The sequence below is a fragment of the Vipera berus genome (genome assembly GCF_964194415.1).
Source record: "Vipera berus genome assembly, chromosome: 1".
Classification (NCBI taxonomy): domain Eukaryota; kingdom Metazoa; phylum Chordata; class Lepidosauria; order Squamata; family Viperidae; genus Vipera; species Vipera berus.
The window spans coordinates 23435014-23455827 of record NC_138202.1 but is presented as its reverse complement, the minus strand read 5'-3'; the positions used below and the strand labels follow the sequence as shown (position 1 = coordinate 23455827).

At 39.0% G+C, this 20814-nt stretch overlaps 1 protein-coding gene across 4 annotated transcripts in view; it reads left to right on the top strand.

Annotated features, from left to right (window-relative positions):
* Positions 1-20814, top strand: part of NIN (ninein) — a 113857-nt gene that overhangs the window by 50990 nt on the left and 42053 nt on the right. For all 4 annotated transcript variants that reach the window (XM_081340046.1, XM_081340045.1, XM_081340044.1 and 1 more), the window contains exons 6-13: positions 9204-9243; positions 10430-10617; positions 12156-12305; positions 13212-13379; positions 15949-16085; positions 17232-17372; positions 18899-19073; positions 19989-20099. In XM_081340046.1, coding sequence (XP_081196172.1) covers positions 9204-9243; positions 10430-10617; positions 12156-12305; positions 13212-13379; positions 15949-16085; positions 17232-17372; positions 18899-19073; positions 19989-20099 — 1110 coding nt within the window. The remainder of the gene's footprint in view (positions 1-9203; positions 9244-10429; positions 10618-12155; positions 12306-13211; positions 13380-15948; positions 16086-17231; positions 17373-18898; positions 19074-19988; positions 20100-20814) is intronic.

Genomic DNA, 20814 nt, shown 5'->3' with positions numbered 1-20814 from the left:
CCTGGTTTCCACTTGAACACACTCATCATCTTCCTGGATAATTGGGTCCATTGTCAAACAGTTCTTATCCTTTGGTATTTTTTTCCTATATATTTGCAGATTTCTCTCTTCTCTCTATCTCAGCAGTCACCTGCTGAAACATAATCAAGATCTTCTAGAATTAGCACAAAGTCTAGTTAGTTGTCCCAGCAGTGCAGTGGTCAGACAGATGTCACCGGGAAAGCTCACAAGATGATTCAGTGCAAAAAACCATGCCTCTGCTTGTTTGCTCTAGGATCCAGCAACCTAAAATATACAGTCTCTAATTATAAGATTTGGCATATCAGTTAGACTATTTGAATGGATTTACACAACATGTTTAATTGGTTGTTGGACTGATCTATTGTATGAGTTGGCACAATACTTTTCACAGGCTCATATGCTAACTAAATGGGCTGAATACGCATTACATGCAAAACCACCCCCAAAACTAATCTTGTTTAAAAATAATTTTGTGTAGTATGTTGGGCAAATGCAGCTGTTAAACTGTTAATCTTGCTGAATGTGGGAGATTGGTGTCTTATGATTGTAAAATAGCCGTACAAGACAGCTGGATATCTTTGTCTAGATTCAGAAATTAAGCAAGATCAGCCTGGTTAATACTTGGGTAGAAGATCAATAGAGAAGCCCAGGGCTATTTTTTTAAAATGCAATAGGAGCTGAGCTTCACTTAAAGGCACTTTGCCTTTTTATCATTGTAAAAAGCTGCGCACGTTTCACATGATTGTGATAGGCTCATTACAAAATAAATAATCTGAGCTAAAGGTAAAGTAAAGTTTCCCCCGCACATGCGTGCTAGTCGTTTCCGACTCTAGGGGCCGGTGCTCATCTCCGTTTCAAAGCCGAAGAGCCAGCGCTTGTCCGAGGACGTCTCCGTGGTCATGTGGCCGGCATGACTAGACGCCAAAGGCGCACGGAACGCTGTTACCTTCCCACCGGAGTGGTCCCTATTTTTCTACTTGCATTTTTATGTGCTTTCGAACTGCTAGGTTGGCAGAAGCTGGGACGAGTAACAGGCGCTCACTCTGTTATGCGGCACTCGGGATTCGACCCGCCAAACTGCCGACCATCTGATCGACAAGCTCAGCGTCCTAACCCACTGAGCCACCGCGTCCCTCAATCTGAGCTAAGCGTAGTCTTTTTGACCTTCTTATGAGCACAAGGCCTTAGAGAACTCCTGTTTTTGCTAAGGATCTGAGATTGGGAATGGGACAATTTTCCTTTTTGCTTTTTCTTTAGAGACAGCCATAAACAATGGCTTCAATTAGCTAGGGATTAACAACCCCTCTGAAAGGAAGATGTGACTCAAGGTCAGTGTGTATCAAGAATGGCTCATTCAATGTATCAAAATGCAAAATATCCGTATGTCTGAGGAATTTTTGGAATCGGCAAGAGTTATATTTCACTAAAGTGCAGTGCAACCAAGACAAGTTGATGCATCCCGAAGGACATTTTATATCAGCTGGGCATGATTTTAGGCTTGTGTCTCAGACTCTAAAGTCTAAGTGCCTGGACATCACGAAATAACAGCATGGTATCTGTGCATTTGATCATTTTAATTAATGATACATTCTGGGAGAGAAGAAAAGGCTGTCGTGCTGCAGCAGATGGTCGGGTGGAAGAGGGAACTCTGAAAGAAGGGAGGAAAGATTGCATTAAGGAATTCTCAACCACAGATGCTTCTGTAGGTTTTGAGTTTGGTCATTGTGAAACTTTCAGCCATCTGTTCTTTGGGCTAGCAAAGGCTTGGGTCTATCGAACTAATATATTCCTGGAATCTCGCATGGGCAAGGGCTCCCCCCCCTCCCTAATGTGTGCGACCCTCATCCAGCTGCAGAACAATAGCTGTCTGTATGAAAGTACCTGGCATGGCTGGGGGAGGAGGAGGTTTATGGTCCATAGAATCCATAGAGAGTGTCCCCTTTTGTCTTAGCTGCAATCTGTTGGCTTGTCTTTGGAGGCAGCCATTTTGGGTTTAGTGACCTCTGACCTCATTTGCCTTCCCTTCACAATGAAGCTCTTGTTGAGTATCGGGTATGGTAATGAGGAAGCGTGTGTGCAAAGAAGATCTGCCAGCTGAGACTGGTGTGGCAGCATCCAGATACAATGGGGGGCCCTTAATCTGAACTGGCCAAGTGGAGATGCTTGTAAAAGAACAGACTTGCCAGAGCTTTGCCATTTGTGCCGATTAGTCATCAAAATTAAGTTGAGGTTGACAGGTGTGTGGCTTGTCCTGCTGTTGATATGAATTTTCAGAATATCACAGGAAGGGTGGGTGTTCTTTGATGAAATACATTTCATAGGAAGATGGCCTGAGCATCATTGTCCAAAAGGGCCCCCAGTTCTTTTCTACTGCTTTATCCATCCTTCTTCTTTTTCAATTGTCCTTAACACTTTTCTTGAATTTCACACATTTTTTCTTCTTCTTGCAGTGTTCTGCTCTGCAAGTTGCAGATATCTAAACACCTTTGGGCCTGTTGGAGCCTTTGCAACTCCCATTACAAACCTATCCAGTTGTTAAGATCTGCAAAATAATTTATTTCAAAGATCTCCTCATCAGAGCCCTATTCCACAGAGGCTTTGACAGCTGATGTTGCCCAGGGTGAATTAACATCATCATGTTACTTTACTTTCCTGTAATGTGATGTGATAGGATGTGATGATTTTAAGAGCTAATTTGTTGTAGTAGTTAAGGCACAGGGTAGAAAACGAGAGACTGTGAGAGCGCTAATCCTCCTTAGGCAAGAAGCCAGCTGGGTAACCTTGGGCCAGTGACACCCTCCATCCTAGGAAGGATGGCAAACCGTTTCTAAAATCTTGCCAAGAGAACTGCAGGGACTTGTTGTCAGTGGTCAACACTGTTGCCAGGAATCCACACTGACACATAGGCACCAATTTTTTATATGATTTTATTATATTAATTTATGGTTTTAAATTATGCTTAAAATTAAGTATGTTTGAAAACTATGGTGAGTCAATTGATTTTAATGATATATAAAACTAACAAAGACTTTTGACATGCGGGGAAGGAACTGCTCTTGCATTGCTCCAGGCAATGAATGCATTCCTTTGGGAACTGTTCTCCATGTTCTTTCAGTAGAGTATATTCTATTCCAGGGGTCTTCAAACTTGGCCCTTTTATGACTTGTGGACTTCAACTCCCTGGCTGAGGAATTCTGGGAGTTGAAGTCCACAAGTCATAAAAGGGCCAAGTTTGAAGACCCCTGTTCTATTCTATTCGCCCACATGAATTATTTCCCATGCACGTTTCTCAAAGTTCTCTTTAGCAACATTTATTGAGATGAAAGAGATAGGGGTAAAAGAATTTCAACATGAAGTATTTTTTAATTCAAAAGTAATATATCTCCATGTGCTCTAGGGTAGAGACTTTTATTCTCTTTCTTACAACCTTCCTATGAACCAGGGAAGAGTGGTTTGCAGTTGGTGGTTTATATTAATAGTCTCAAAATTATCTATCTGGGAAGAACTCTTACACTGTGTCTCTGTCACTAGGCTTTAAACTATTCAGTGATTTCAGAATCTGTTTAGTATTAATTCGAATATATGCTTTTAGTATTTTACATTCTATTTTTGGTTTTGAAAAATAAAGTACTTGCCAAAGTAGAAAGAGAATTAATAAAATAATTTCTGTTTGCATTGACGAAAGAAAAAAAGATTGATGAATAGAAGGAGGAGCTATAATATAAAACCAAAGATTAAACCATTTTACAGTTTAATACAAACATTATCCTGTGTGAAGCTTGTGCAAAGACTTTATTGTGACTGTTTCCAAAACATTACCACTGAGAAGACTAGTCTGTTAATATCCAGAATGGTCAGAGGTAATGACATAATATAAGGCGGTGTTTCTCAACCTTGGCAGCTTTAAAACGTAGAGACTTCAAGTCCCAAAATTCCCCACCCAGCATGCCCTTAAGATTGCTAGAGTTGAGAAACAGTGATCTAAGATATGTTTTTCTAATCTCATGCCATCCAGATGGGATGGAATTCAGTTCCCTTATTTCTCCATCCACTCTAGACATAATTCTTGCAACAGTTCTCTCATCCATATAAACCTGGGAACAGGGAGAGTTAGGAATATTGGAATCCCAATTCCTTCTCAGCCTTTTGGATAATGAGTACCAGAAACTATAATACAGAGGTTTTTAAAGGCAGAGGACCTGATCCAGTTTGCATTGTTCTCCTGGTAGTGTAGTAGGAATAAAAATGCCTTAGGCAGCAGTCCCCAATCTTTTGGGTACAAGCAACTAGTTCCATGAAAAACAGTTTTTCCACAGACCGGGGAGGGGGGATGTCATGGTTTTGCAAACTGCACATGTGCAAATGAAGCTTCACTCACTTGCATGGACCAGTTCCTAATGGACACCAGACCGGTACCAGTCCATAGCCTGGGGGTTGGGGACCCCTGCCTTAGGGCATTAGTACTTTTCCTGGTATTTTGCAACTCTTCCCTCAGATCTGTTGTTCATATAGATTCAGTCTCTTGTTTCTTTTGCTTTGTTTTTCCTAGATGCTGCTTTAAAACTCTGCAACCTAAATTTCTTGTTGAATATATGGGCCTTTTTTTGCATCTGTGGGTATTAAACAATGAATTACTTCATAAACAGGTGCAGAGGCAAATGTCCTAGACCACGGGTGTCAAACTCACGACATCATATGACATGTCGTGACATATCGTGACTATTTTTGCATTGCTGGGGTGGGCGTGGCCTCCATATGTTGCAACCGGCCTGTGGGCTGGCAGTTTGACACCCCTCTCCTAGACGCATTGGGAGATATTTCAGTTGCAACTGTTTAGATGACTACTTTAAAAATAAACCAACCGTTGCCATCACTTGTCACATCAGCGGCATCTTTGCTACTGTCAGATTCTTATAGCTCAGTGCTGTCCATATGGAATGACAGATGTTGAACCAAAAGAAGAAAAACAAGCTCCCAAATCCTTGAAGCAATCAATTGTTCTAGTTCTAGGTTTGTAGTTACAGAGTCCTCTCTTCTTGTTGCAGTTTGGAAGTAGCATGTGTATTTGAAAACTAGAAATGCATTTGTTTACTCCTCTGTCCTGTCCCTTTGCAAAATGAGATGGGGGTCTAAATCATGCAGGAAAATCTGAGTAAAAGTGATTTTCTGCTGAGGGTGATGAAGTCTCACCTGTCCAATTGCTTCAGTTCATCTTTTCAAAGGATCGTAGAATGACAGTGTGCATTGGTCTCATCCCTTTCTCCCCATGCCTTTTTAATGTAGAAATGGACCTCTTTTCTGCTATATATATGAATGGGGATAGACATGTAAAAAAAACCATATCACATTTGCCACTTAATGCTTTTAGAATGGATCTCATGAAGGAGAAGGACTCAGGGTCCTGATAATGCAGAGACCTTGCCTTGGTATTCAACCCTGTCCTTAGATGGCTTGTTTTCTAGGTGGTAACAGGAACGCCTGGTTGTCTGATTGATTTCTATGGATATTTTCTATTATCCAACTTGTAGTTGTCTGATCTTTCTTTTGTGTGCAGGAAACAAGGGGGGTGGGTATTTACTAAACATCTGTGAACAGCATTGGTATATTTCTATGCTGTAGATCAGCACACATGTACATAATCTTTCTTTTTGTGCTTTCCTCTGTTTTTGTTGTGCTATGAGTTTCTTCTCTTGCATGCTTTTGTCAAGGGAAGAGATGTGATGTTTGTCTATCCATAGGAAGATGTACTTTTTTCCCATGGGACTCTGAAACATTTTAATAGGCTAATTGGAGAAAGGCTGTCTTATTATTCAGGCACTTACATTACATATGAAATACTTGCATATTACATCATTCGTTCATTACTGGCACAATGCCATCATTATGTAATCTACAGAAATGACATAAAGCAGCATAAAATTACACAGTTTGTGTCATGTGCATATGATGCATTAAGCAAATGATGTAAATTCTCGCCAAAATTGAGCCTGTCAAATGTAGAGTCTGTTCTGCTAAGATCTGTTAAATTGAATTTACCCTGTATTTTAAATCCATCCATGCCATGTGAAGTTGTATAATCCAGGACTCTGTAATAATCCTGTTTGATTGTTCTATATCCTTTGGGGGAATATCCTTTTACTGCTCATGCTCAGCTTCTGAATAAATTATATAATCCTGGCCAAGCTACATTGGTTCTACTGTTTGTATATTTGCATTCCCAGGACTTCGATTGGGGAGGGGCAAGGAAGAAGGGCATTTGTTGTGGCAAAATGTAGTAGCTGTTCTTGAAAATCTGAGAACACCGTTCCCTGGGCATGTGCCTCCTCCTTGGTTTTCCTCTCTGCCAAATGGAAACATTGAATCATTCTTGCATGTCCTAAATGCTGTGGTGACAGTGGTTGGAATGCAGTATTGCAGGCTAACTCTGCCCACTGCCAGCAGTTCGATCTTCACTGGCTCAGAGTTGACTCAGCCTTCCATCCTTCCAAGGTCAGTATAGTGAGGACCCATATTGCTGGGGGCAATATGCTGAGTTTGTAAACCAGTCAGAGAGGGCTATGGAACACTATGACACCGGCCTCGCAAGTCAATTATGCAAAGTTTATATTATTAAGTTTATATTATATTATATTAAATTATTTCCCATTCAAAAGCCTAACAGCCCATGGATAAAAGCTGTTCTTCAGCCTTTTAGTACGGCTGGCTATACTCCTATATCTCCTACCCGATGCCCCAATTTAGCATCCACATTTTTTTAATAGATATTTTATTAGTTTTTAACTATAACAATCTCCAGTGCCTGGTGTACAGCATGTTGTCTTGGTTTATATTTTAACAAGAAAAAAAGGACAATAATAATTAATTAACAATCAATAATAATTAAATTTAATAATTCCATAATTAATATATTAATTAATGATACATTTCTTTATCTTCCCTTCTCCCATTTGTATTCTCCTTCAACCTTAGCCAAAATATAATTCTTAATATTTTCAATATATAAATGATTAGATATAGGCATTTTTATATTTATACAAATAAAAATAATCTATCTATATATATAAAACATTTTTTTCAGCTTATATTATTCTCATAACCATCATCTCATTAGTTCAGCATACATTCTATTTTTATAATTTTTGTTTGCTTAAATTCCTTTATATTCAATCCAATCCTTATCAGTCATAATTTCTTCATATTAGTCATCTAACTGTCCAAATTTTCCCATTTAAATATATCCTCCCAATATTTTATATCATGTATTATAAAAATACTATACTTACCTATCTTATAATATCTAGATATAACATCATTTTAATCAGTTTTTATTTCATTTATATATTAATAAAAGTTACATCAACCTACTATTTTGACATTTCATATATTATAAAACATACTATATTACTTAAATCTCTTATCCTTCTTGCTATAAGGCCCCTTTGTGTTCAAAATTCTCTGTTCTTTTAGCCATATTCAAACAAATGTTTATTCACCTAATAGTCCATCTGGTAGGACTACTGTAGTCAAATCTCCTGTATCTGTCTCTGGTCTTCTTCTTTTGCCAAGTAATTTTCCAAGTTGATGTATTCCACTTACCCAGAAGTTCCTGTATTTTTACAAACATTGTTGGGAATACAAAAGATGAAGTAAGTAAGATAAATACTTTCTGTCTCCCAAACTTTGATGGTTCTCCTGATAATTCCATTTTTCTTGTTGTATCAGAACCTTGAAGATTTTTTTCCTGTTTGTGTCAAATTGTAATTCTTGTCTTTTGTTGTTTCATCAATTTGATCAAACTCTTCTGATTTGTAGTCTGCTGTCTGATTTATTCTGCTGTCTGATTTATTTGTGTCTTTGTTGTTATTTCCTGGGTGTTTTTAATTGTAAATTTAGATTGGAAATATGCTTATTTAAATCATCAAAGTTGTTTCGGATTTCCTCATGGTTTGAGTCTATCGTCAAGTATTTGTATTTGTCCTAACATTACATATATTACCTCCTGGAAAGTATTTATCTTTCCTTGAAGTATTGCTTCTGGAGGCCCTTGATTTTCCAGGCTATGTCCTTCAGGAGAAAATATTGAATGTGGCATCCTGTCATTTTTTGATATGTATATGATATCCATGTTGCCTCCCCCCTTCAAATAGTCTTTCATCAAAGTTTTAATTCAAAAGTTAATTTATCAGTCAGTCAAAATTACAGTTCAGTATGTTGAACCACTTTAAATCCTTCCTACAGATTCTCCTCTAAAGGATTAGCCAAAAAGCCAAGCTTTTTCTTTTCCATTAACAGTTCTTAGATTAGTCCAGGTGTCTTGTTTTTTGTTTTTCCTTTCAAACACTTTTTAATCTTTAGCTGGCTCTTCCTTTGTTCCCAGCTGTCTTCAAGGTTATTTGCAATTCAAAGGAACAACTTTTTCTTTGTGTCTAGGCATTCTGCCAATTTCTGAGTCCTTATTGTTAAGTGTTCTATTCTCTGAGTCTCCACTAGATGTCAGCAATTATTTCTTTTTTCAGTTTTTCTTTCAATCAAAAAGTTATTTTTGTTATATATTTTTATAATTCCATCAAAAAAAAATTTAGGGTATAATCTTGACAATTTTTAGTCCCTAAATTTGTCCAGACTGAAGTATTTTAAATCAAATTTTAATATATCTCTTCCCTCCTTTGATATTAATTTGCCGCTTCCATCTGTAAGGGAATGGAGATATAGTCCCCTCCCTTCACTTCTGGAGGTTTTCTTGCTTTGGGGATCTTTTCAAGGATTTACATAGTAGATAGAAGAAAGAAGATCAGTACTCTCACCAATTCCAAGCATGCTGTTCACCGATGTTTAGATTTGTGATCTGGGACTTCAGCTGCAAGCAGCTTGGGCTAGACCAGGGGTGTCAAACTCAATTTCATTGAGGGCCGCATCAGCATTGCAGTTGCCCTCGGGGGGGCCATGTGGGTATGGCCAGGGTGAGCGCGGCCTACTGGGTGGCCTACTGGGTGGGCATGGCCAGCTCTACATCGTTTGCATCAAGGGTGCCTATGGGGGCCTGGGCAGGAGTGGGGCAGATCTGAGGGTCTCTGGCAGAAGGAGGGTCTCTGGGCCAGGGCCAAGGCAGCAGGGGGGGCATTCCCTCACTGTTGGGTGTACACATTTACTGTATTAAAATAAACTCTTTCTTTCTTTCTCAGCATTGGCAATCACAAGACAGTGAAGAATATGAAGCTGAAGGTAAGTGAAGATGGTGCCAGTTTCTTCTGAAATAAATGGAATAGAAAATGGACTGGGAGAAGGATTTGAGAGCAGGGAGAAGAGGGAAATTTTTTATTTATTTTCTACATTTAAAAATTGTTTAATTTCCAGAGCTTCAAAATTGCTGTTACAATCCCATTTATTTAGTACATTACAATTCTGCCTTTCCTTGTAGTTATAATTTTAGAGTGTGTACAATTCATTGTAACAAAGTGCAGATGCAATAATAAAATAATTTTCTTGGTTCAGACATTGTCAAGTACTTTTGAACAACATATTAAAGATACTGTCAGGCCCAAAACCAAGAATGACGCATTAAAATTCTTTCAAGCTGAGTCCTTTATTGCTTCATATCTATAGACAAAATCTGGTAGACAGAGCACTCTGATGTCATATCTGCATCTACAATATACTGTGAACTATTAAGGAGGGGCTGTCTTCACCCTCTCTCTCACACACAAAACATCCAGACTAAGTTGCCTCTTATTCCTCTGGAATGTACCCCCTCCCTCCTGGAAATCCACCTCCTCACTATGTTTCATCACAGATACAGTCTGTCTTCAAAGTATCCGTATTGAGCAGAAACCAGACTAGAAGAGGCATATAATTCTGTTCTCCATGTTATATGGTAAATTTGGAACTGTCCAGGGTGGCCCATAGGAGCTAGATTAGGTCTGCAACAAGCAGGATTGGAAGAAGAAGAGTAGAAGAGAAAAACTGAAACAATTTTCAGCAACAAGCAGTTTTAAACTATCGCAACCTGAATTAGAAATGAAATTAAGGCAATGTCATGATGGAAAAACTGTATGAAAGAGCTGTTCATGCCACAGTTAGAAGTACGTGAGCTTTATGATAAACATCAAAAATGTTTTCTTTAATCCAGATCTTAATTTATTTTAATTGTTCAAGGAGTCTATTAGACATTATAGTATTGACTCTCTATAATAAACAACATAGGATCTGTAAATTATTTAAAATAAGCAGTAAGGAATAGCAAGAGGCTCTATATTAATATAATTAGATTTTCATCAGGGAGAACATTGATAAGAATTTATACTTTTTGAAAGATTCACTAGCTTTATTTGTGGTTTTTCCTCTGTTTGCTTTTCCAAGTGTTGAGGGGGTTTTTTCTCTCCCAAATCAAGTTTTGTTGCTTTCTTTTTAGGCCAGTTGAGGTTCTGGAATCCTGATGACTTGAATACATCTCAAAATATCTTCCCCTCTCAGGACTGGATAGAGGAGAAGTTACATGAGGTTTGCAAGAATCTTGGAATCTCCCGAGATGGTCACTTGAACAGAAAGAAGCTTGTCTCCATTTGTGAGCAGTTTGGTTTGCAGAATATTGATACTCAGGTACCTAATGAGAGTTGAGCACTGTCCTGCCCTACCCTAGGTCAATATAATGGCTGGGAAATACTATTCTTATTTCCTTAACTTTGCGAATTTGAACATAAACATGGCTTGAGGGAAATACTCTGAGGTTATAGACTGAAGGCAGCCCTCAGTCAAGTTTTTATAGCTCTCCAACGCTTTGCTGAAATTTAGTAGCAAATCACCAATGGCATGGTTTCCACTACTTTTTGCAGAACATGAAATACAGCAAGTCTATTAAGCCTCATATGCAACATATGGAGGCCACGCCCACCCCAGCTCCAGCAATGCAAAAATAGTCACGATATGTCGTGACATGTCATATGATGTCGTGAGTTTGACACCCGTGGTCTAGGACATCTGCCTCTGCACCTGTTTATGAAGTAATTCATTGTTTAATACCCACAGATGCAAAAAAGGCCCATATATTCAACAGGATATTTAGGTTGCAGAGTTTTAAAGCAGCATCTAGGAAAAACAAAGCAAAAGAAACAAGAGACTGAATCTATATGAACAACAGATCTGAGGGAAGAGTTGCAAAATACCAGGAAAAGTACTAATGCCCTAAGGCAGGGGTCCCCGACCCCCAGTAGGCTCAATATAAAGTCCCCATAGGGAATAATGAAATGACATTCTCCCCTCCAACTCTTCAGGGACATCAAAATCTCCCCTCCCCGTGCCCTGCATCCTTCAGTTGACAAAATAATGTTAACATCATGATTTTGTTACCCCTGGAAGTAAAACAAAGACAAACAGTATTTCTACTTTCATAATTTTACAAGGCTGTAGGTGCATTTTGGTCTGATCTAAGAGGTTTTTCACTATGCTTCTTTTCCTTTATGTGTTCTACTTTTCTAAAAACTACAGGAATTCTAAAAAATCCCATCTTTATATTACTTTGGCATGAGGGTTGTTTTTTTAAAAAGCTAGTCCTTCTTTAGGGTAGGAAGGTTTCCACAAAACAGAGAAAAAGCTGCAGAGACTAATATATGGTTGTCCTATGCATTTCTGGAAACTTTTATTAAAGTTGAATCCTCATGAAAACAAATACAGAGCCATTCCTTAAATAACACAAGATCCAGGTCTAGCTGTGTAATATTCTATTCTCAGCTAGATGTTCAGCATTTAGAAAAAGTTTAAGACTGAGTTCAGTAAGCTCAAAAAACATAAAAAGACTTGGGGGTTCAACTTAATTCCCAATTACTTCATGGATACATGTATACTGTTTCCTTGGCAACAGTATGGGTTTGTCATTGCCTTCTGCTTTGGGGCTTCCCAGTCTACCCTACAGCCCTGGGGGTTCTCAGAGAGTTACCATTAACCAAGATCAACCTTTCGTAAACCCAGATGAGGTTAGTCAGATGCTGCCACCTACTGTTTCCTAGTCTTTTTTCCCCCCTGGGTTTCAGACTGCATCAGTGAATTTCAGTCACACCAAATTTTCTGAATTATACTAGGATGTTTTCTCCCCATGAGGCCCTGCACATTTTCACTAATTGGAAACATTTGCTTCCCCTCAGATGCTGGAGGAAGTATTTCGCAACCTTGACCACAACAACGGTACAATGAGCATTGAAGACTTTTTCTATGGGCTCTTTAAAATTGGGAAGCCTCTCCCACCTTCTGCCTCCACTCCATACAGACAATTGAAACGGCATCTGTCTATGCAGGTAGGTGCTCTCAATGTGCTTTCTCCATGCATGTCGCTCAAATATTCTGCTCTGATTTCCAACACATTTAATTCAATCAATGTCAAGTTTTCTTGAGTTTTGTTTCGAAAATAGCACTTTTAGCACCTCACTATCTTTTAGTGAGGAAATATCCTTATCAGATACTTGTAATATCTCATTGCTTTTTGGCACGATGTATTTTTCTCTTGACTGAGCTTTCCTCTCCCCAAGTTTTCTTTTTTTACTTGTCCCGGGAGTTTATTGGATATTTATGGATGCTGCTGTTTAATTGACTGCACTTGGCCTAATCTATATATGCCATCTTCATCAACAAAATTATAAAACTCATCTGGAAAATGACAATTGAAACTTCTGTTTGGCCTTTATAAAACAAAGTAGCAGTGGCTCAATCTTAAATATTATCCTGAGGCCTTGCTGCACACAAATATCATAGAATGATAGAGTTGTAAAGAGCCACAAGGATCATCTAGTCCACTATTTTTCAAATTTGGCAACTTTAAAATGTGTGGACTTCAACTGCTGGCTGTAGATTTCTGGGAGTTGAAGTCCACATGTCTTATAGTTGCCAAGTTTGAAAAACACTGATCTAGTCCAGCTGTCTGCAATGTACAGGAAAACCAATTAAACTGTCCATGACAGTAGAAAACCTCAAGAGATGGAAAATCTAGATATGCTCAGGGATTGCTTATTTGGATTTATTCTGAGGGACCAAACCATATCTATAGCTTAAATCTTACTGAGAGGTGAGGCCTTTGGGCTATACCATTACAAATATGGAGGGTGGGGATGCTCAAATGAAAACACTTGCCTTCTTCTGGAAATCAAACCCATCAAGAAGAAAAGTTAAGCAATTTTTCTCTCTTTTTCTCCCCCTTCCCTGTCCAGGCCTTTGATGAAAGTGGGAGACGTACCACCCCTCCCTCAGCAATGACAAGTACAATCAGCTTCCGTGTCTTTTCCAGCCTGGATGATGGGATGGGCTATGCTGCAGTGGAACAAATTCTTGATGCTTGGCAAGAACAAGGCATAGAGAATAGTCTCGAGATCATGAAGGTAATGTATTCTATAGTTACCCAGTTACTAATGCAGTGTTAGAAATATATCTGAACCGCAGATTGAAAGTAATGTTCAGAATCCACAAAGGATTTAAATGGGATGCCACACATTTTAAACTGGGGATAATGCTTAGAGCGCTTTGTCAGAAAGCTTTCATCTTCCCTAACAATTACACCCCCCCAGGGCTTCTGGGTGAACTGATGTGGTGCAGTTAAAATGTGGATTATTCAGGCCTTTGTGAACAAGGGGAATTCCCTATTGCAGTCTAAGTTGCTCATTTCCTATGCAACTCCCAGCTGTTTCTGAACCTCTTTTAAACATTTCAGCCCAGCATGCAGATGGATTGATATTCAATCAGGGCTATGAGCACCATAGGATTTGACTAGTTTTTCTCTTGCTTTTTGTTCCTCCCACCTGTGGAGGGAAGGCAATCCTCATTGGCTAGCCCCTGTGCCTACCTTTTCTTTTTAGAGCAGTGTTCCTTAACCTCAGCTACTTTAAGATGTGTGGACTTCAAGTCCAGAATTCTTCAGCCAGCATGCTGACTAGGGGATTCTGGGAGTTAGTCCACACATCTTAAAGTGGCTGAGGTTGAGAAGCACTGTTTAGAGATTATTCCTTCCCCATTAGTCTCCATGCCTTTGCTTTTGTAGGAGACAGCTTTCACTGATGTTTGCAAATGGATGGCTTTCCCTGCCCTTGGCACAAACAAAGGCTCTTCTGTTTTCTCCCCTCCCCCCCATATCGTACCATCAGTTCTTTGAGGCTTCAGTAACCAAAGCAAAGGGAACGGATTGTCTTTTCATCCCTACATGCAACTATAGACCCAAATAAGCTTTATGGCAAGGAAGAACCGATGATTCAGCATCATATAAACAAAACCAACATTTCTGAAACATTGTAGCTTTATTCCAACATGTGCATTTAGATTTAAGAAAAAAGACAAATACTCTGAATAGGGATGGGAAAACAAAAATAAAATCTTTTGACCTGGACAGCAACTGAAGAGAAGTAAGGTTAGCATGGAGCAATGACCTTCTAGAGCAGGGCTGTCAAACTCACAATGTCACGTGACATGTCGTGACATATCGTGAATTTTTCCCCATTGCCGGAGCTGGGGTGGGCAGTTTTGGCATGATGCATCCAACCCGCAGGCCGGAGGTTTGACACCCTGGTTCTAGAGCAATGTTTGTCGAACCTGGTAACTTTAAAATGTGTCGACTTCAATACCCAGAAGTCTGGGAGTGGAGGTGCACACATCTTAAAGTTGCCAAGTTTGAAAAATGTTTGTTTAGAAGGTGGGAAGCAACAGGACAACTTAATGGGCCATCACTGGATCAGCTGCAAAATAATTTTTAAAAGGCAACTCCTGACCAGCAGAGAAGATTGGAGCCAGGGCAAAATGGCAGAATAGGGCAGCAATCAGCTGCTGGAGTGGAAGGGGTCTGCCAAGTACTGTAGAAAATCAGAGTTATTACTGTATTGGAATGAAGCACCAAAGACCATCTGCTTGGAAGGGTTTAAGATGGCTTACATAGTACTTTTAAAGTAGATTCAAAATGCATGTGATGGGGAGGGGTGCCTTTGTCCAAGAGTAAAGCAGTGAGTGGTATGTTCTGCAATGGGGCAAGCAGAAATTATGGATCTTCCTCAATTGTCCATCTCCAGTCAGAGGTAAGTGCACCATTTTCAAGAGCAACCATTATATTCCTATAGTACTGTGATGGCACAACATCACAGATGGAAGCTATGCCCAGAATCCACCTAAGTATATATTTGGCTGCTGAACTCTGCTGGTTGGTGCAAAGTGAACATCTGGTCTGCATTTGATGTCCATGGAATCAAATTAACCATTTTTCATAAGATCTATCCATTTGGTATCCACCCCAAAATTTTATCAAACTTTGCCATGCAAAGAATTGTTCTATTGGAACTGCTGAGGTATGTAGTTTCCACTGAGGTCCTGAGCAAGACCCATCTTATTATTTGCATTCTATAGTTCCACTCATCTCTTCCTAAATATACAGTATTCCACATCAGAAATCAACAACTCTTGTAAGAATAATGGCATCCTGCAGCTTATGCTTTGCTACCATCTTGTCTTCTTCTAAAACAGAAGAGACAAAAGGGAAGGGAAGTTATTATTAAAGGCATAATAGGCTGAAACATTTTTTTCTCTGGCATATGAGGGTTTTATTTTGCTTTTGGGGTGGGGGGGCTGCATACAAAAGAGAACTAGAAAGAAAGGAAAGAACTTTTTATCATCTGAGTCTTCTCCAGGAATAGATTGGGGGAGAAAGTTGAGTGAAATCTCATACTCAGGTAGAAGGAAATGAGAAAAATCAAAACTGACATGTGGGGTCCTTGGCGCTCTCTAAGCTTGGTGATTTCCTTGCAGATGTTTCCTTACTAAACTAGGTAACATCATCTGACTGTATGATAATGAAATGTCTGCAAGAAAACCACCAAGCTCAGAGAGCACCAAGGATCCCACAGTTCAACCCTGAGCTACAAATATTCTCTTCTATCAAAACTGACATGTTTGTCCATCCCAACTTTCTTGCAGGCCTTAGATTTCAGTTTGGATGGAAAAATTAACCTGGCTGAATTGACTTTTGCCCTGGAAAATGAGCTGCTCATAGCCAAGAATGGGATATACCAAGCAGCACTAGCTGCTTTCAAAATGGAGATTCGGCATTTGATGTGAGTATCTAACATAAATTTGTATATGATGTGATGGAGATAGTAAATCAGCTTTAATAAAATCCTGAAATGTAGGGTGGTGGGGATTCCCCAAGGAGGACTTCACTTTGACCAAGCTTCAGTCAAAGTACCTCTTCTAGTGCTAGATCAGAGTTGCCTTGCTGCTTTTGTCTGAATGCTAAGTACAGAGGCCCATATCGAGCTGGATGAAGTCTTTAGCTGGAGGGAATCTTTCTGCTTTGATTCAAGGCATCACAATAGCATTTAGGTTTATATATTCCCTCTTAGCGTTTTACAGCACTCTGGGAGGTTTACAATGAAGATGCATTATTTGCATATTGCCCCCAATTATCTGGGTCCTCATTTTTCTGACCTTGGAAAGATAGAAGGCTGAGTCAACCTTGAACCCCATCAGGTTCTTACACCAGGCTGTGGGCAGAGTTTGCCTGCAATACTGCACTGAAGCACTATGGAACCTTGGCTTGTTTGGAATTGCAACAAAGCAACTGATGAAAGGCATAGAAAACTGCATAAACCAAGGCTGACCAAATCAGTGAAATCCAGAATTGTGCTTCATTGCCTTAAATGATTGGAACAAGAGAGAATTAGCAGACTGTAGCCCCAGAGCTTCGTGTTTTCCACTTTCTTGACACTCATAGACATATATCGGCTCAGGTGGCAGTTTCTCATCCTTACAAAAGCTCTGACCTGGGCTAGCCTGCTGGCTGCAGCATTTCATTCAGGATCAGAGAGAGTTTTTGGCAGGGGAAGGGAGCTCTTTTAAATAGTAAACCCATTTGTAGCAGAACCAAGATCTTCTTAACTTGTTGCTTAGCCATTTCCTAGCCATTCTGTTACCCCAGCAAATAGGGATATGTAGACTCATGCATACTCATTCCTCCCATCTCTGTCACTGCCACCCTACTTTGACTCCTGTCAATCACTAGAGCTTGCTTTCTAGCATAACCTCACAGCCTGAAATATTTCACTATTTGCCTAATAGTGAGTTATAAACTTCAATGAGATATTTGTGCATCCAGGTAGACATATTCACGGATATGCTTGGAAATGGTCAAACTGTTATGTTCTCTGTGTGGCTGGGAAGCTCAGCAAGCATTATCTGACAACCGAGGTTTATTTTTCTAGAGAACGAGCTGATCTAGTTCTAAGGGAAAAGGACAAACTACGACTGGATTTGGAAAAAGTGGAGAAAAGAGCATCACTAATGGCCACCGAAGTGGATGATCATCATGCTGCCATTGAACGCCAAAATGAATACAATCTAAGGTATGCTGCCTTTACTACAGGATTCACAATCTCTCTTCATGGCAACACTGTGTCTTAAGTGGCAGCTAGGTCTCTTGAAATAACAACTGACAAGGCTAGCCATAGGTTCAAGTCAGCCATGTGTGTTAGAGACAGACTGGGAAGTAGGTCTGTGAAGATATCTTAAATTAGTTTCTTGACAAATTACAGAATATCAGGGAGGGTAGACTAAGAACTGCAGGATGAGGCATCTTAAGGAGATTTGTAACACCATCAAAGGAGGGTAGGAAGACCATGTGCTGCATACAACCCCCAAATCCATTTTTACCATTTCCTATACCCCAAGGAACAAAATTAAATCGATTATTAGTGATGTAATTTTTCACATAAAAACGTCTTAGAATATATGTATGAAGCCTTCAAGTGACTTGCTTTCACTCCCATATTCAATAACAAAGATGAAAACAATAAATGATTATAATAAATGACAATACATAACCATCTTACAACCGAAGAACAATAAAAACATTCGATTAAAACAGATACTAAAAAAAGATCAACCTTACAATTTAGTAGCCTTCCAAAAGCATCACGTTTTAATGGCTTTCCAAAATCCCAACTGGATTGGGACTAGGCAAATCTCAAGAGAGACACTGCTGCAAAGAAGTGGGCAGAAGCTGAGAAATATGACAATCTGGATCCATGAAAGAGGAATTATTAAGAATCTGACCTGGCTCACAGTTGCAGTGTTTCACTGTCAAAACCACCCATGTTGGATACAGCTCAGATATTCTTGTGCTGATGACTGTGCTGATAAGTGTGAGTAGGATCTAGCTTACTGTTTTTGTGATGATACAGGTCTTTGCAAAACCTTTGGTCAAGAATATCCATCCTGAAGTCAGTTACAGACTACAGGTAGTCCTCAACTTACAACAGTTCATTTAGTGACCATTTGAAGTTAAAACGGCACTGAAAAAAGTGACTTACAACTTTTCCAGAATCCCCTTGGTCACATGATCAAAAATTCAGATGCTTGACAACTGATTCATATTTATGATGGTGTCCCGGGGTTGTGTGATTTCCCTTTGCGACCTTCTGACAAGCCAAGACAATGAGGAAGCCGGATTTACATAACAACCATGTTACTCACTTAAGAACTGCGGTGATTCACTTAACAAATGTGGCAAGAAAGGTTGTAAAATTGGGTAAAATTCACTTAACAAATGTCTCACTTAGCAACAGAAATTTTGGGCTCAATTGTGGTCATAAGTCGAGGAGTACCTGTATACAATTCTCAATTCATCCAAATTTCCACATGCTATCTTGGTGTGATCCAGGATTCTGCAGTAATTTCAAACATTTAGAAATCCAGATGTATCATTTCTCCTAGGATTATTTTATGAGATTATTTACATTATCAAGGAGATCCCAGTGGGAAAGACTATTTTATTGATAAATACCACTGAGTCTATGAGATTTTGTTAGGTTGTTGCCACTCACTGATTTCCAATACTCAACCCCTGGCTTTTTTTAATCTGTGTGCATAGCAAGCTGGATGAGGAGTACAAAGATCGTGTTGCAGCTCTCAAAACAGAGTTTCAGAAAGATTGTGAGCGGATACAGCAGCAGGCTAGCAAGCAACAAGCAGAACTGGAGCAGGAGATAGAGAAGATGAGAACCGAAGAGAATTATCTCCAGGACCGCCTTGCTTTGACCTTGAAGGTAACGGCTACCTTAAAGCAGGAGGGCACAACTTATTTCATATCACAGACCACGTTTGGCTTTTGAATGCTTGTACGGAGCTTTATGGTATTCCCATGTAAACATGGCCTAGCTAAAGACCATGACAAAAATTAATTAAAATAATCTGAATACAATTCTTATTACTTCATGTGTATTAAATAACTTTGCCACACTTAAATTTATTTGATAGATGCATTTATTTAGAGGCTGTACATGCATCTCAGGGCTTAAAAGAAGCAACCCAATTCCTTAAAAAAGATACCAGTATATATAAATGCATATCTCCCCATGTGGATGGCCTTTATTACGTGCACATAATTTTTAATGTGCAAATCAATGGACTGACATTTGGATTGATGTATTTTATTAAAAAGCTTGATGTAAGCTTTTTAAATTATGCAAAAAAATAATTCTTCGGGGAGTTGAAGGAAAGGAGGTGGGATCAGAAAGATGAAGACCTTCTTCTAACATGATATTCCATGCAGCATGTGTAGATTCATTTGAATGCATAAACTGAAAGTTAATTTTAAGGCAGTTAATTAGGTTTTAGAACAAGGCAAGGGGTTTCTCCTTTAAATATTATAATGATCCTCCAGAGACCAAGCAAGAAATGAAGACATGCAGTACATTCCCTTAGATTTTTAAACTAGTCTCCTCTGGATCTGAATAGCAGCCTTTTAAATATTGCCTACTTTGATCTAATGTCACTCAACCTAGTGTTCTTATTTGTTAGAACTATAATTACCAGCATTTTCAGTAAGGCTGCATGAAAAATCCAGACTTCGTTAATAACATCAGGGTGAAGAAAACTGAAACTAGGAAAAACCCAGTCACTTTATGTATTGTTTGGGAACCAAACTGGATATTTTTGAGACCCTCTCAATTTCTTTTTAGGAAAATAGTCGCTTAGAGCATGAGCTCCTGGAAACTGGAGAGAAATTGGTGAAGTATGAAAGCATGATGAGCAAACTGCAGAATAATTGGGAAAATGTCTTAGAAGACAAGGTAAGATGCTGTTGGTGATTAATTCAGCATACCAGGAGATTGACTTTTAATTTTTAATATATGTATTTACTGTTTTTAGCTTGGGCATATGTTTAATATTTTTTAACTTTTGTATTTCTGTATTTTTTATATTTCTGCCCTGTTCACCGCCCTGAGTCCTTCGGGAGAAGGGCGGTGTATAAATAAAATTATTATTATTATTATTATTTTAGTACAAGAAGAAAGCAAAATCCCAGAATATATTACAAATGTCATTTGACTTTATGAAGATGTTAAAGTGCAGTTAATAAGGACTTTGGGTCCAGATTAATCTGGCACAAACAAAGCAAAAGGAAATGATGCAGAGATTTTGAAAGTTAGTAAGACTGATGCAATAAAAGTCCACTCAGCCATCCGAAATTCTGGAAAGATGTTTGGAACTATATTTTGCAGTTCAGTCATTTCAAATAACTAGTTCAACCACTTTAGCAAGTGATTGCAAGAATAAGGACTGTATTACTACCATCACCCTAATTATGGAGTGGTCATCCTAGAGAGGCACTTTTTCTGCTGTTCTTCAAGTTTTGATTTTCAGGAGCTTCATGATGTATTGTTTCTAATCAGGTCGAGTGTAGTGTTTAGAATCCACAAACCACCACGTAAATTTATTGTTATACTGCAGCCTATAAATACACCATACTGTGGGGCACAATGGCTGAGTTGTAGATGTTTTCCG